This window comes from Monodelphis domestica, chromosome 2 (genome assembly GCF_027887165.1).
Source record: "Monodelphis domestica isolate mMonDom1 chromosome 2, mMonDom1.pri, whole genome shotgun sequence".
NCBI classification, from domain to species: Eukaryota; Metazoa; Chordata; class Mammalia; order Didelphimorphia; family Didelphidae; genus Monodelphis; species Monodelphis domestica.
In genome coordinates this window covers 23,724,491-23,741,835 of record NC_077228.1, presented here as the reverse complement: position 1 = coordinate 23,741,835, position 17,345 = coordinate 23,724,491, and the positions used below count along the sequence as shown (strand labels likewise).

Sequence of the window (17,345 nt, the reverse complement as noted above, 5' to 3'; positions counted from 1 at the left end):
TTTTAGACGTTAAACAGAGAGACAACCACAAGTCATTGGAGTTTACTGGCCAGGGGAGTGACATGCTCTTTTCTCCAAACAGACAACATAGATACAAAATAAAAATAGTAATTTCAGGAGGTAGCACTAAGAGTAGGAGCGAGAATTGGAGTGAGTATTGTAGTGAGATCAAAAGCCTTTTATAGAAGAGCATAGGACTCTAGATCTAGAGTCAACAGGGACCTTAGAGACCATGAAGTCCAATCCCTTGTTTTACAGACAGGAAACTGAAGCAGACAACAGTTAAATGACTAGCCCAGGGTCACAGAGCTAATAACTGTCAGAGAAGGACTTTGAACTGAGGCCAGATCTCCAGCTGAGTCATGAATAATAATAGTAAGAGAAGACATTTCTATATCACTTTTAATGCAGCACTTAACATATGCCATCTCAAAAAATCCTGTGAATTAGGTGCTATTTTTATTATGTATTAAAAAAAGATAAAAGAGGGAAGCTTGTACCCCAAGGGAAGCTTGGACTTTAGATATGGAGAGGGGGAAAGAGAGGAGAACCCCCTTCCACAAAGTGGGGTTCAGGGGAGACAGCGGATGTAATGGGTTGTCTCAGAGAGAGGAGAGAGGGTTTGAAGATTTTCCCCCTTCTGCTTTTCCTCCTTAACTAAGGCTGCTCTCCCAGATTCACTCTTGTCCCTCTTGTCCCCCCTCCACTACTCGAGACCAAAAGGTCACCCCTTGATCCGTTCACTCACACTCAGCTTGGGGAACAGATAACTTTTAATGTTAACTCAATCAGGTAATAAATACAAAAGGAATAATAGGCAGGGAAGAATGGGAGAAGGAAAGTGGGAAAAGGGGTCCCTGTCTCTATCTAAACCCTTTTCCCTCCCTCTTTGAGTTTGGGGGGGAACTCGGGCCTTGGCAGCCTGAGCCCCCTGAGAGAAAGTCAAGTGGACTCACCCCTGGGCAACAGGAGCTGAGGTAAAGTCTGCTCAGGTTTCTCTTCAGAAAGTCCCTTCAATTGGGAAGTGTTGTGGGGAAAGATTTTCAGTCACCAGCAGGAAAAATGGGTGACCCTCAGAAGAAAGTCTTTTTCTTCCCACCTTCTCTATTCAGCTTCTTAAGACCGAGAGAGTCACTGCTCTCCCCACCAGAGACTACTCCTCCTTCCAGATTCCACTCCTGGGGCCCCTCCCCCATAGAAGTGATTAATTTCACATACTCTTCAGTCTGGCACTTTTTCTCCAGTGCCAGTCTCTTGTCACAATTATTCCCATTTTACAGACGAGAAAAGCAAGACTGGGAGAGGTTTAATGAAAGTTACTAGGTATTTCAAGGTTTCCTAGCTAGGAAGTTTTTTTACTAGTTTGTAAGATAAGAACTATAGAATTATAGATAAGACCTCTTCTAAGGGTATCTAAATTGAATTTCCCATCCCATTCAGGGATCCTTCCCACCCCATGCCACCACCTCCCCAGACTGCCTTCCTCTTACTCCTTTCCTGTTAGGGGCCTTCTCTGGCATTTGCTGGAATGCTTTTAGAGATGAGAAATTCAATATTTCCAAGGATGACCTGTTTCCTTTTTAAGTTCCTTACATTGAGAACAGCCCCTCTCACTCCTGAGAATGTCTTTCTGTAGAATTAAAATCAGTCTTTTTAAATTGAAAAATTGTATTTAATGAATTAATTTAGAATATTTTTCCATGGTTAAATAAATAATGTTCTTTTCCTCTCCTCCTCCCACCCTCCTCCCATAGCCCATGCACAATTCCACTGGGTTTTACTTGTGTCATTGATCAAGACCAATTTCCATATTATTGATATTTGCACCAGGGTGATCAGTTAGAGTCTACATCCCCAATCATATCCCCATCAACCCATGTGATCAAGCAATTGTTTTTCTTCTGTGTTTCTGCTCCCACAGTTCTTCTGAATGTGGATAGCATCTTTCTCACAAGTCCCTCTGAATTGTTCAGGATCATTGCGTTGCTGCTAGTAGAGAAGTCCATTACATTTCATTGTACCACAGTGTATCAGTCTCTGTACAATGTTCTCCTGGCTCTGTTCCTCTCACTGTGCATCACTTCCTGGAGGTTGTTCCAGTTCCCATGGAATTCCTACAGTTCATTATTCCTTTCAGCCCAATAGTATTCCATCACCAATAGATACCAATTTGTTCAGCCATTCCCCAATCGATGGACATCCCCTCATTTTCCAATTTTTGGCCACCACAAAGAGTGCAGCTATGGATATTCTTGTACAAGTCTTTTTCCTTATGATCTCTTTGGGGTACAGACCCAGCAGTGCTATAGCTGGATCAAAGGGCAGACAGTCTTTTATCGCCTTTTGGGCATAGTTCCAAATTGCCCTCCAGAATGGTTGGATCAGTTCACAACTCCACCAGCAATGAATTCATGTCCCTACTTTGCCACATCCCCTCCAGCATTCATTACTTTCCCTTCCTGTCATGTTAGCTAATCAAAATCAGCCTTTTTATCTAACTTCTCTACACTGTTCCTTGTTTGGAGCCAAGTTGTATAACACTAATCCTTCTTCCACAAGATAGCCCTTCAGAAACTTGATGGATGACAATCATGCTCCCACTAAGTCTTTGAATCTTGAGGCTAAACCTACCCAAACTCAAGGAACAAAACCCTAAATCAAACAAAGAATGGATTCTGAGTTGATTGAGCAGATTCTAGAAAAGTTATTTTAAAATCATGGTAATTAGTAGATTTTTCTGTTCTTTCTCCCAACCTTAATAGGACCACTTGGCTCCTAGTGGAATGTAGTTTCTCTTTAAATCTCTGCCTCATCAGGTTCCCCTTTTTTTTTTCTTCTGAGATGTGTGGTTCAGACCCAATTTTTAAAAAAATGAATTTACTACTTAATTTTAACATTTAAATTTTTCTGAGTTCTAAATTCTTTTTTTATTCAAAGGTATTTTATTTTCCCAATTATATGTAATAACAATTTTCAACGTACATTTTCTGAAATTATAAGATCTAAGTTGTTGAGTTCTAAATTTTCTCCTTCCCTCTTGCCCTTCTTCCTCTGTTGAGAAGGCAAACAATATGATATCAATAATGCATGTGAAAATATGCAAAATACATTTCCATGTTGCAAAAAAGAAAGTGAAAATATGATGCTTTATTCTGCACTCAGACTTTGTCATTTCTTTCTCTGGAGGTGGACAACATTTTCCATCATGAATCCTTTGGAATTGTCTTGGATCATTGTCTTGATCAGTTTTTACTGTTGATTATTGTACAATATTGCCGTACTGTATACACTTCTCTCCTGGTTCTGCTCACTTCACTCTGCATCAGTTCATACAAGTCTTCCCAGGTTTTTTTGAAACTATCTCCCTCATTATTTGTCATAGTGCAATACTATTCCATTACAACACATTCAGACTTTCTCCGATTGATGAGTACGCCCCTCAGTTTCCAATCCTTTGCCACAACAAAAAGAGCTACTACAAATCTTTTTGCACATATTGATCTTTTTTCCTTTTTCTTTGATCTCTTTGAGATATAGATCTAGTATTGCTGGGTCAGATGGATGCCCAGTTTTGTAGTCATTTGAGTGTTATTCAATAATAATTCCAAATTATTCTCCAGAATGGTTGGATCAGTCTCAACTTCACCAACAATGAATGGATTAGTGTTGCAGTTTTCCCACATCCCTTCCAGCAATTGTCATCCTCCTTTTCCATTATATTAGCCAATCTGATATGCGTAAAGTGTTACCTCAGAGCTGTTTTCATTTGCCTTTCTTTAATCGATAATGAGTGCTTTAGAGCAATTTTTGAAAGCTTTGGTTTCTTCTGAAAGTAGTCAGGCATTATCTTCTGGATGAGGCTCTTGGGATCTCCCTCCCCATGTGCCTTGTTTTTAGCTATTGTGTATTGATTGTTATTTATTTTATATTTATGCTGTGCATGTTTTCACAGGTACTTCTCTCTCCCAATAGAGGTTCAGTAGGGAAGACCCCATTCTTCAAATTACAAGTATCCCCAGTGCCTTGCACAGTGCTAGCACCTAGTATGAAATTCTTATTACTGACTGAGTGATGAATGACATCCAGTGCTCCCGCATCCTGGTCCTGCCCCTATCTGGGCAAGCTTGACAACTGGATGGCCATTGGGGAAAGCCACGGTCATATTGGACTTGGCCAAACCTATAGCTCCTCAAGGAACAAAAGCCTCAGTTTCCAGTTTTCCCAGAGAATCTTCCCAACATTTTCTTTATTTTTTTTTTCCTTTGTCTTCAACAAGAAAGAAAAAGTTGGTCCTGGATCATACAACTATAAGGATTTTCTTGAATTGGCTCAGGAAAGACCATGCAGCACCATTGGCATGCTGAGCTCAGGGGGAGTACGCTTTTCCAAGATGGCAGGGGTAAGTTTTCCTGGCAAGGTTTGCCTCTCCGGTAATCGGTTCCTCCAAGGCATGGTGCAGGTTAAGTGACAACCCTGTCTTCCTAGACCACTAGGAAGAAGGTTAAGGGATTAGAATTTAGCTGGAAAAGAGACTTTGGAGTTCACTTGGTCCAACCTTTCCCCTCATTTTGAAGAGAAACCAAAGCTCAGACCCAGAGAAGGACTTCTCTAAGAGGCAGTGTGGTATAATGAATAGGGAGCTATTCTGGGCAACAAGAAGATGGGGCTCCAAATTCTGCGTCTGGCCTTTACTAGCTGTGTGTGACCCCAAGACCATGTTTCCTAATTTCTTGGGTTTCTCTTCCCCATCTATAAAATGAGAGGGTTAGGCTCAATGGCCTCTAAGTGCCTTCTGGCTGTAGGGCTGGGATCCTTTGCTATGCAGCTAAGAAGAGCCAGAACTTGCGTCCACACCCAGGTCCCCTAACTTCAAATCTGGGAGATTTTCCATTAATCACCAACCAACAAAGACATCTTCAGGGACCTCCTTGGAAGGATACCTCCAGTGGTCTGCCCTGGAGATCTCCTGCTGTTTAGCATTTCAGCAATGACTTGGGTAAAGCTATGAATGGGAGAACCTTGCCATTTGCCTTTTGTGAATGACCCAGAGTTGGGAAGAATGGCTCATCTACTGGATGAGAGCCAGGGTCCAAAAGGATTTCAGTAGACTAGGAAAGTGGGCCAAATTGTATAAGATGAAGTAGGCAAGACAAGTAAAAATCTTATTCTTGGGTTGGAAAAATCAGTGCCCTAAATACAAGGTAGGGAGGAGGAATGGTTAGATAGCAGTTTGTCTAAAAAAATCTGGACGTTTTAGTGGACAGCAAGCTCAATATAAGTCAACAATGAGATGGGACGGCTTCCTCCACCCAAACAGTGAGATTAAGGACATAACTTCCAAGAATAAGAAGGTAGTATTCCTAGGGCACTTTGTTCTGGCCAGCCACACCTAGGATATTTTGTTTACTTCAGTTAAATGAATTGCATCCTTGGTACCACCATTTAGGAAGGCATGGCTAAGGTGGATGTTGTCTAGAACAGTGATGGCGAACCTTTTAGAGATGCAGTGCCTGGCCTCACCCCCCAACCCCAGACTGAGTTCCATGCCCATCCCCCTCACTTCACCCTCTTCCCCCCCTTACCCAGAGAGGGGAGGGAGAAAGTGCTCCCATTGGGCTGTTGGGCAGAGGGTGTGGGTGATGAGAGGAATATTCTCAGGTACATGGAGAGAGGAGGAGGGGAACAGCTTCTTCCCTAGTCCCTCTGGCTTTCTAGTAACAAAATCTGGGGGGGGTGAGGTGCATGTACCCACAGAGAGTACTCTATGTGCCATCTTTGGCACTTGTGTCATAGGTTCACCATCACTGGTCTAGAAGAAGGTGTGAAAGACTTTGAGTCCATTCAACCCAGGGGAGGGTCAATCCTTGAAGCAACTAGAGATATTTAGCTTGGAGTAGCCTGAAGGAGAGAAGATAGGAGAAGTTAAGACTGTCGTCAAATATTTGATGGAAGGGATTTAATGGATTCTGGTTGGCAGAATGATGACCAATGGATAGAAATTATAGCAAGTCCAATTTAAGCTTCATATAAGAAACACTTCCTAACAGAATATGGCCAAAATGGCCTGGGCTGACTTGGGAGGTAGTGAGCTCTCTGTCATTGGAGATCTAGCAGAACTTTGATAGGGATGTTGCAGTGGGGGTGCTTATTCAGGTTTAAGTTGGACCAGATGGTCTCTGAAGCCCCTCCCAACTTGGATATAATGTGATCTAGTGAAAAAGATGTATCTGCAACTGTGGGGTAGAAATTGGGGCAGGAAAATGATAGGGTGGAAAGGGACTCTCTGACACTCTCACTCTCTTCTCTCTCTCTCTCTCTCTCTCTCTCTCTCTCTCTCTCTCTCTCTCTGTCTCTCTGTCTCTCTCCCTCTCTCTCTCTGTCTCTCTCTCTCTCTGTCTCTCTCTCCCTCTCCCTCTCATTCTCCCTTACCTTCTGGCTTGGAATCAGTACTGTGTTGGGAGCAGCTGGGTAGCTCAGTGGATTGAGAGCCAGGTCCAGAGATGGGAGTCCTGGGTTCAAATCTGAACTCAGACACTTCTCAGCTGTATGACCCTGGGCAAGTCACTTAACCCCCATTGCCTAGCTCTGACCACTCTTCTGCCTTGGAACCAATACACTCCAAGATGGAAGGTAAGGGTTTAAAAAACCCGATGCTGTGTATTGGTTCCAAGTCAGAAAGAGCTGTCAGTGCTAGGCAGTTGGAGTCATTACTTGCCCAGGGTCACACAGGTTGGAAGTATCTGAGGCCAGATTAGAACCCAGGACCTCCTGTCCCCAGGTCTGGCTCTCCATCCACTGAGCCATCCAGCTGCTCCTCTTTAGCTCATGAGATCCAAATGGGAACAATCTGCCTGGATTCGTAGTTCCTCGTTCTGAGGGTGATTTCGTTTCTCTGCTCCTCGGTAGTAAGAGCCGGGGATCACGGAGCCGCTTCAGCAGCCTGCTGCCAGACAGTGTGGCCCAACTGGGCTTGGCTAATGAGGGCTGCCTGTGCCATGCCTGTGCTTGTTCGGTGGGAGTCTCTGAGGGCGCCCAGATGTTGGCCCTGCCTGTGCCCGATGGTGCCTGGGCGTCTGCCGGCCACTGGAAACCTGATCAGCACCAGCCTGTGCCAGCTCCCACTGGGGAATTCTTGATGAAGAGATGCCGTGGGGGGAGGCCAGGAGGACCAAGAGGACCTGGATGGAACCAGCTGGTTCTGCCCTCCAGGGAGCTCCCTCTGCTGTCTGAAATGCACCTCTAGGAAGATGGTATCTCTCACTCTGGGCTCTGAGACTGTTTTCTGAACAAACCATCCAGTCTGGTGTCAGAGGACCTGGGTTCGAATCTTGTCTACAGTTCTCTTAGTGTGATCTTGGACGAGTCCTGTAACCTCACTGGGCCTCAGTCTCCTCACCTGTGGAAGGAGGAGGGAGAGTACAGAGTTTGTCTCTGAGGTCCTCCAACTCCAAGTCCCTTAGCCCCTCTCTGCCTCAGTTTCCTCTTTTGTATAACAAAGGGGTCAGACTAAAGGAGTGTCATGTTACCTTTCAAGTCTGTGATCTTTGATCCTCTGACAGTCTATGAAATGACAGACATTCTCATATTCAACAGTCTAACATGCTTTCCCCTTTTGATGTGCTGAATCCTATTTGCTAACATTTTTTGTTCTCAGGCTCCTCCCAACCCTCAGGTTCCCTGTTCTAAGCCCCCCTCAGATTCCCTGTTCTAAACTACCCCTCAGGTTCCCTGTTCTAAGCCCCCCTCAGATTCCCTGTTCTAAACTACCCCTCAGGTTCCCTGTTCTAAGCCCCCCCTCAGATTCCCTGTTCTAAGCCCCCCTCAGATTCCCTGTTCTAAGCTCCCCCCTCAGATTCCCTGTTCTAAGCCCCCCTCAGATTCCCTGTTCTAAACTACCCCTCAGGTTCCCTGTTCTAAGCCCCCCTCAGATTCCCTGTTCTAAACTACCCCTCAGGTTCCCTATTCTAAACTACCCCTCAGGTTCCCTATTCTAAGCCCCCCTCAGATTCCCTGTTCTAAACTACCCCTCAGATTCCCTGTTCTAAGCCCCCCTCAGATTCCCTGTTCTAAGCTCCCCCCTCAGATTCCCTGTTCTAAGCTCCCCCCTCAGATTCCCTGTTCTAAGCTCCCTCCCTCAGATTCCCTGCTCTAAGCTCCCCCCTCAGATTCCCTGCTCTAAGCCCCCCCTCAGGTTCCCTGTTCTAAGCTCCCCCCTCAGATTCCCTACTCTAAGCTCCCCCCCTCAGGTTCCCTGTTCTAAGCTCCCCCCCTCAGGTTCCCTGTTCTAAGCCCCCCTCAGGTTCCCTGTTCTAAGCTCCCCCCTCAGGTTCCCTGTTCTAAGCTCCCCCCCTCAGATTCCCTGTTCTAAGCTCCCTCCCTCAGATTCCCTGTTCTAAGCTCCCCCCTCAGATTCCCTGCTCTAAGCCCCCCCTCAGGTTCCCTGTTCTAAGCTTCCCCCTCAGATTCCCTACTCTAAGCTCCCCCCTCAGGTTCCCTGTTCTAAGCTCCCCCCCTCAGGTTCCCTGTTCTAAGCCCCCCTCAGGTTCCCTGTTCTAAGCTCCCCCCTCAGGTTCCCTGTTCTAAGCTCCCCCCTCAGGTTCCCTGTTCTAAGCTCCCCCCTCAGATTCCCTGTTCTAAGCTCCCCCTCAGATTCCCTGTTCTAAGCTCCCCCCCTCAGGTTCCCTGTTCTAAGCTCCCCCCTCAGGTTCCCTGTTCTAGGCTCCCTCCCTCAGATTCCCTGTTCTAAGCTCCCCCCTCAGATTCCCTGTTCTAAGCTCCCTCCCTCAGATTCCCTGTTCTAAGCTCCCCCCTCAGATTCCCTGCTCTAAGCCCCCCCTCAGATTCCCTGTTCTAAGCTCCCTCCCTCAGATTCCCTGTTCTAAGCTCCCCCCTCAGATTCCCTACTCTAAGCTCCCCCCCTCAGGTTCCCTGTTCTAAGCCCCCCTCAGGTTCCCTGTTCTAAGCTCCCCCCTCAGGTTCCCTGTTCTAAGCTCCCCCCTCAGATTCCCTACTCTAAGCTCCCCCCCTCAGGTTCCCTGTTCTAAGCTCCCCCCTCAGGTTCCCTGTTCTAAGCTCCCCCCTCAGATTCCCTACTCTAAGCTCCCCCCCTCAGGTTCCCTGTTCTAAGCCCCCCTCAGGTTCCCTGTTCTAAGCTCCCCCCTCAGGTTCCCTGTTCTAAGCTCCCCCCTCAGATTCCCTACTCTAAGCTCCCCCCCTCAGGTTCCCTGTTCTAAGCTCCCCCCCTCAGGTTCCCTGTTCTAAGCTCCCTCTCAGCTCTGACAATCCTCTTCTAACTAATAAGAACAGGGATTGAGAGCTGGAAGAGGGAACCTTTAAGGTCGTCCAGGCTCTCGGTCCCATTCCGAGGTGGCCCCCAAGGTAAGGTGACGCCCAGAGATGGGGGAGCTTTGGGGGGGCACAAACAGCGCAATCACCATTCCAGCCAGGGCCTCGCATCCCAGATTCAGCCGCCCTCGCCCGGCCTGTCAGGGCTCCCCCCTCCCCCCCAGGCCAGCAGCCTCCGTTCTCCATGGGGTCATTCTTTGTCGGCATCCCTTTGGGCACTGGTGGCAAGAGGCCGAGGGCCGCTGGGCCCGAGCCTGCCTGCCAGCCCTCGTCTGTCTGCGAGGCAGCAGCGCCCCCCAGCGGGGATGGAGGGAACAGCAGGGACAGGACCGAGGATGAAGGGAGAGCAGGCAGAGGCTGGGGAAGGGCCAGGACTTTCCTCCAGGCTGTTTCTTTCTTAAGAGATTCGAAGCTTCTTGTCTAGTGCCCCAAGCAGGAAAGGAACAGCTGCTCCCAGCCCGGAGACACAGCCCTGGGCATCACCAGGTCTTGGGGGTCGGGGAGGCAAAGGGGCCACCAGAGCTGGAGAGGCCTTAGAACGGAGGATTTCAGACCTAGAGAAGGGTCCTTAGAACATGAAACACAGAACAGGGCAGCTGGGTGGCTCCGTGGATGGAGAGCCAGGCCTAGAGAGGGGAGGTCCTGGGTTCAAATCAGGCCCCAGATACTTCCTAGCTGGATGACCCTGGACAAGTCACTTGACTCCCCTTGCCTAGCCCTGACCACTCTTCTGCCTTGGAGCCAATACACAGTATTGATTCCAAGATGAAAGATAAGGATTTTTAAAATAATTTTAAAATAATTTTATAATTAATAATCGTTTAATTTAATAATTATTATAACGAATAAGTACAATTTATATATTATATAAAATAATAATATAAAAACAATACTTAGAAATAAAATAGAAATAATTAATAATCATAGATAATAAAATAATCATAAAAATGCAGACCATCAGAGCTGGGAGAGGCTTTAAAGATCATCCAGCCTCCTCCTCCCCCCTCCAATCTTACAGAGCAGGAAACTGAGGCACAAGGAAGAAAATGATTCATCCAAGATCATACATGCCTAGACGCCAGAGGGCCAGCAGCCCTGCCGCCAATGCGAGGAGGCTTCCCAGCTCCCCAGCGCTGTGAGTCTAGGATTCAAAGGAGGGGTCAGTTTGTTCTCTGTTCAAGGGAGCCCCTCCGTGTTTCCACAGAGCGCTGAGAGAGGAATCGGAATCCGGGGAGGATGGAGAGTCGCTGTTTGGGTTTGAGTGAGTGAGCCGATGCCAGGAAGTGTCGGGAGTCAGAGGGTAGGAGCGGATTTAGCTATTAGACTCTGGGGATGCCAGAACTGAAAAGCAAACAGCTGTGCAGAGGCAAAGGGGCTGGCAGCTGCCCATAATTGTTAATTACTCTCCAGGCTATAAAAAAAAGGAATCAAAACACACTTTTGATGCTGATGATCAGGCACGGCTTGGTCAAGTGGCGAGATCACAGCAGTTCTGAGTTGGAAGGGGCGTAAGTGGCATCTGGTCCAGCCGGTCCCTCTCCCAACAGCTCTGATGAGTGGTTGCTCAGCCTCGGGTCAAAGACCTCCAGGAAAGTAAGCAGCCCAGAGCACTTTGGGAGAGGAGGCTTCTCTTGTTAGCAAGACAAAATCTCTCTTTTAGATTTCTAGCCACTGCTCCTAGTACTGTGGATAACCAGCATTTTTTATAGCAATACCAGGTTACAAAGCCCTTTATAAATAATAGTTCATTTTATTCTTGCAAATTCAATGCAAAAAAAATAGAAGAAACAATAGAAGGGGGCAGCTGGGTAGCTCCTTGGATGGAGAGCCTGGCCTAGAGATGGGAGGTCCTGAGTTCAAATCTGGCCTCAGACACTTCCCAGCTATGTGACCCTGGGCAAGTCACTTGACCCCCATTGCCGAGCCCTTACCACTCTTCTGCCTTGGACCCAATACACAGTATTGACTCCAAGATGGAAGGGAAAAATAAAATAAAATGTTGCACCCAGTCTGCCAGCAAATTTGGAAAACTCAACAGCGGCCATTGGATTGGAAAAGGCCAGTTTACGTTCCAATCCTAAAGACAAGCAATGCCAAAGAATCTTAAAATTATAGAACAATTACACTCATTTTGCACACCAATGAGGTGATGCTTAAAATTCTGCAAGGTAGACTTCAGCCACATGTGAAGCAAGAATTATCAGTATTGCAGACTGGCTTCCAAAGAGGCAGAGTGAACTAGAGACCGAATTGCCAACATTCGCTAGATTATGGAGAAAGCAAGGGAGTTCCAGAAAAACATGCACTTCCATTGCATTGACTACATGCAAGCCTTTGGCTGTGTGCATCACCACACAATGTGACAAAGAGATGGGAGTGCCAGTTCATCTTGCTTGTCTCCTGAAGAACCTGTATGTGAATCAAAAAGCGACACAAAACAACTGATGGGGTTAAGATTGGGAAAGGAGTACAATAAGGCTGTATATTGTCACCTTCTTTATTTAACTTCTATTCAGAGAGCATCCTGGGACATGCAAGGCTGAACGAATCAAAAGCTGGAATGAAGGTGGCTGGGAGAGATAGCAACCATCTCAGCTAGATGCAGATGATGCCCCTCGGAGGACAGAAAGTAAAGGAGAATTCTGAAGCCTCTTGATGAGGGCTGAAAGAGGAGCCGGTGAAAGTGGCTTGAAGGCTTAACATAAAAAACAAAACAAAACAAAATCTTGGCAAATGTTTCCATCATGCCCTGGCAAATAGAGAGAGAATCAAGGAAAGCTGAGTCTGATTGCATGTTCTTGGGCTCGAAGATCACCGCAGGCTGTGACTGCAGCCGTGGCATTAAAAGTCGCTTGTTCCTTGGAAGGAAAGCTATGCCAAATCTGGACGATATACTAAACCACAGACACAAAAGGTCTGTGCAGTCAAAGTCATGGTTTTCCTGATAGCCGTGTGTGGTTGGTTGTGAGAGTCGGACTATGAGGAGAGCGCCCTGCTGAAAACGGATGCTTTTACATTGGGGTGCTGCAAAGGCTTCTGCGGGGAGATCAAATCAGTCAACACGTTGACACTTCAGGGAGAACAACAGCTCCCTAAAGACACTGATATTCTGCTCCTGGGAGCAGAGATAGCGTTAAGGCTGGCAAAGGGCTTTCAAACATTGGGGTGGAGGAGTGTTCCAGGAGGACGGCACCTCTGGCGTGGGGGCTCGGCCAGCCTTTGGGGGCTGCTCTTCCACCTGGCGCCCACCTTTCACTGGCACCTCACCTGTGGCTCCGAGAAGCCGTTGCATGCATGGGGCCGTGCTCGCTCCATCTCAGAAGATGGGCAAAGCCAAGGTGAGGGCAGCCCACAGACCTTGTGCCCATTGGTGAGTTGAGGAAGGTCTACTCCAAGCATAGGAAGACATCCCTCCCTGGAATGGGCAGATGGGAACACTTTGTTCCAGTGGCCGAAGTGGGTGCCGTGGAGGGCTTAGAGCTTGGTCAGAGAGGAAGCATGCTAAGGGCATCCATGTCTTCCATCTTCTGTCTGTCCTGCCGCCAGACTTTGATGACTCTGGAAAAGAGAGAGGCTGATGTCTGTGTGTACCTCTGCCTCACTCCCCCAGGACTCTTTGGACCTTTTCGAAAGTGAAGGACCAACAAATATCTCATTTAATCTCATAACCACCCTGGGAGGTAGATGCACTTATTATCCCCACTGGGGTGAGGTGACTTGCCCAGGGTAACATATCTAATGTGTGTCTGTGTCTGGAGGAACCCAGGACTCTTCTGACTTACCTCAGAAGACATCAAGTCCAACCCCTTCATTATACAGAGGAGGAACCCACAAAAGGGAAATGACTTGCCCAAGATCACGAGGTCCTGAGTCCTGGGATCTCAGTCCTGGGATCTCGGGTCCCAGAGCCCATTCTCTTCCCACTGCCATAGTTTGAGTTGCTTAATCCATTTTTCTTTGTTATAGAGTAGGGAACTACACCTGGAAACGATCAATTTAGTAAAAACAAAGGCCAGCAATAGAATTGATAAAAACCAAATGAGGAAGTTGGCCTGGATGATCTTCGAGTTTCCTTCCAGCTCAAAATGCTATGATACTGTGACATTTGTTCCTTCTCTCCACCTGGCAGAATTTTTATCCTGGCCCTGGGAATTATGGGAAAGGAGGGAACCCCTACACAGAGATGGAGGAGAAGGCCTGGGAACGATCACATACCAAAGGAATTATGTGTACCAAGTCAAAGAAGACTTTGGCCCCCTCCAGTGAGGTGAGTCCAGGGGGCTTTGGGTTCACAGGTCGTTTCTCCAGGGGCCATCTATTCATCGAATATTTGTGCCATGTCTCCCCTGTGTGGGCTCAGGGCTCAGCCCCGGGGCCCAAAAACACAGACATAAGTGGACAGGTCTACTGCCTGTCCGCCCGGAAAAGCCCCTTCCAGGGTGAAGATGAATATAACTTCCTGAGTTGTTCTACTAGGTTTGGAGAGCCGGGCAGCAATGGTGGGGATAAGTGGGGACATAGACTCCCAGGTACCTTCCTGTCTTATCATCATTTAAAAATTCTTTATTGGTGTCTTTTGTATGTTTTGTTTGTATGTTTATTTTATGTTTGTATGTTTTATGTGCATTTATGTTAAAATTCTTTATTGGTATCTTTTGTATGTTTTGTTTGTATGTTTTATGTTTGTATGTTTTACGTATGTTTATGTTAAAATTCTTTATTGGTGTCTTTTGTTAGTTTTGTTTATATGTTTTATGTTTGTATGTTTGTTTTACGTATGTTTATGTTAAAATTCTTTATTGGTATCTTTTGTTTGTTTTTCTGCTATTTTTCTTTCCCAATGTATCCCTCTTAACAACAAATTTTAAAAGTTTAGGGGAAGGGGGCAGCTGGGTGGCTCAGTGGATTGAGAGCCAGGCCTAGAGACTGGAGGTCCTGGCTTCAAATCTGGCCTCAGCCACTTCCCAGCTGTGTGACCCTGGACAAGTCACTTGACCCCCATTGCCTAGCCCTGACCGCTCTTCTGCCTTGGAGCCAATACACAGCATTGACTCCAAGACGGAAGGTGAGGGTTTAAAAAAAAGTTTAGGGGAAACCCCTGACGTGCCTGATGGCACATAGAGTGTCCCACACCCACGATCCCAACTGTCTTCCAAGAATGTCGATTCTTCTTTGGGGCCAAGTTTGGCCATTGTAACTACACAGCGTCCCAAACTCAAACTCAAACGAACTGAAAGGAGGATCCCCATCTGGAGAGTGCTGGCGTTCTTGAAAGCCTCTCGTCTAACGTGGTGGCTGCTGGAGCTGAAAGGACTGACCGAGGCTCCCTGAGTGAAGCACAATGAGATGTGCGCTTGCGCTTGCGGGTCTTCTGATTCTGAATCCATCCTGGCTGCTTTCTTGTCCCAAACACAAAGCAAATAGCAAACCATTTAATCAGGACAGGATAGCCAAGGAGATAACAGAGAACTATCCTTAGTGCACCTCACACACACACACACACACACACACACACACACACACACACACACGCTTCATTCTCCTAGACTTCCAGGCCATGGGAGATGGAGATGAGCAGAAAATACTTCCTGGGTGCCTGATGGCGGAAGAATCTCTTAGCAGCTCCATCTCCAGCCACCCGATGAGAACCGTAGAGTTCAATGGACCCACCTCTCACCAGCCGCACCACCTTTACTTTAGGTTACTTCCTTGACCACCACAGTGGTCATCGACTGAAGCTTTGCCCTCTACCCTTGATCTCTGCCTCCGGAATCCCTGTTCCCTTCAGTTTCTGGGAGGTCACTGGCTGCGGAGGCTCTTTCTCCTCCTGGAGGAAATGCTGCCCTGTTTAAAAAGATGAGCCTGGTGCATGCCCTTTAGGCTGAACTCACCCATTTTCAGCCTTTTGGTTAGAAAGGCCGTGTTATACACACCTGGCAGACACTCGGGAAGTTATCATGATCTAATTAGGTTTAATTAGCTTGTCTAGTATCAGACAGGTAGAATAATGGTGGCCCTGGGATTCAAACTCCTTCATGTTTTATGAGGCAATCCGGCTCTTGTCATCCTCCTTCATGTTTTTCTTTAATAAAAACCCCTTTACTTTCTGACTTAGAATGGATCCATCCTAAGACAGAGGAACAGTAGGCAATTAAAGTCAAGTGACTTGTCCAGAGTCCCACAGCTATGGAGTGTCTGAGTCCAAATTTGAATCCAGGACCTCCCAACGGTGTACACCTGTAACTACATTCACTGTGCTATCTAGCTGCCCCCTTCATATGTTTTTCAAATGAATTCATATGTTAAACTGGTGTTGCCCTTGGATGCCAGATTCCTTCATTTGATAATGGAGATGAAAAATCTACTTGAGAAAGTTTCTAGGATCTGCTGGCCTCCTCATTGTGATATCTGGTTTACTTGGGTTAGATTTCCTTAAGGACTTGTGAAGGGTTTTGTCAATGGTCTTTTTAAGCATTTACCATTTTTCAGCCTCAGTAGGCTTGTTAAAAAGCTCCCCTGCTCAGCTCTTCACAGGCTAGAGTTGTTCTAATTGCATCCCATATCTTGTATCCACAATTTGGAGTTGGTTTTGATCTTTTCTCTAATAAGTTGATGTCTGAGAACTTAGCCTCGAGCATTATTTGGAAATGACTCCCACAATGGCCACCATTCGTTTCCTGTTTTCTAAGAAATAGTTCATTCCATTGGTGGTAGTGGCAGCTGCTCATCCTCACCGAACTCTCTTCTTAAGAAACATATTCATTATAAATGAGCGCGAGACTTCCCTTTTTGACTCAGATCATCCAATTAAATCTCATTTAATCTGATCCTTACTGGTTTTTATGCTAACTCACAATCTCTAGTCCTCAAACTTCCTTCCACATGTCTAAGGCTGGTTCCAACCTCCATGGAACCTCCTATCCCTCCATCAGCTATGAGCGTATATCTCTACATCTTGAATAAGCCCAGGGTGGATGTAATGGGTGGTTGGGTGTCCTCACCATCTTTCCATACTCTTATCAACAGGGGAGAATTCACCTTTAAAGTAGGGATGGGGAGAGAAATATAGAAAAGAGGAGTGTTCTGGGGCATAGGAGGCAGTCATCACTTTAGGTCCCTAACTGCATGGTTCAAGATCCCTACTAGATAAGAAAGAGGAGCTGCCACAGCTTTCAAGGACTGTCATCCTCCAGGGGACCTTCCATCCCTTTCTATCATTTGAAGACCATGTCTTCTTGTCCTGAATCTGGAGCAATTTTTTTTAAGCCCTTACCTTCTGCCTTAAAATCAATACTGTGTCTTGGTTCCAAGGCAAAAGAGCAGTAAGGGCTAGGCAATGAGGGTTAAGTGATTTATCCAGGGTCACACAGCTATGAACTTTCTGAGGCCAGATTTGAACCCAGGACCTCCCATCTCTTGGCCTGGCTCTCAATCCACTGAGCCACCCAGCTACCCCCTGGAGCAATTGTTTCTTTGACTATTGGATTGTATTATATATTATTCTTCATGCTCAGATGGTACTTGTTCCATCACCCATGTCATCCTGACCTCCTGCAAGTCACCCACCAATCCTCTTCACCTCTTCATATCTTTTTTGGGGAAAGAGATGTGACAGGTCACCTGTGGTATAGGAGGGGAGAAAATCTTAGAGTCCAAAGATCTGAATTTGAATCTCATTGGGCAAATCACACATTCTTTGATCCAAATTTTAGTTTGTTGAAAAATGTTTTGGGAGAAAATGTAGTTAGAATGGCCAAGCTTGGCCACAAAGAAGAGGCTGAAGCCCGTGGGTGTGGAATAATCTATCTAGGATCAGAATCAGTTGATGTTTCTAAATCACCACAGTGCTTGGCGCATCAGTTCTTAAGAAATTCTTGTCGATTTTCTGATTGGAAATCTCTATCTCTCACTCAGCTTCACTATTTCATAAATTCTTGCCTTTGACGTCAGTGAGGAGAAATCAAGCAGATACAGCTGAGTAACATCCCTCTTTTCCCCTT

General features: G+C 46.5%; 1 protein-coding gene across 2 annotated transcripts in view; it reads left to right on the top strand.

The window, feature by feature from the left end:
- Window positions 1-17,345, top strand: part of CIMAP2 (ciliary microtubule associated protein 2) — a 76,373-nt gene that overhangs the window by 41,019 nt on the left and 18,009 nt on the right. For both annotated transcript variants that reach the window (XM_007480529.3, XM_007480528.3), the window contains 2 exons: window positions 4,277-4,399; window positions 13,475-13,612. In XM_007480529.3, coding sequence (XP_007480591.2) covers window positions 4,277-4,399; window positions 13,475-13,612 — 261 coding nt within the window. The remainder of the gene's footprint in view (window positions 1-4,276; window positions 4,400-13,474; window positions 13,613-17,345) is intronic.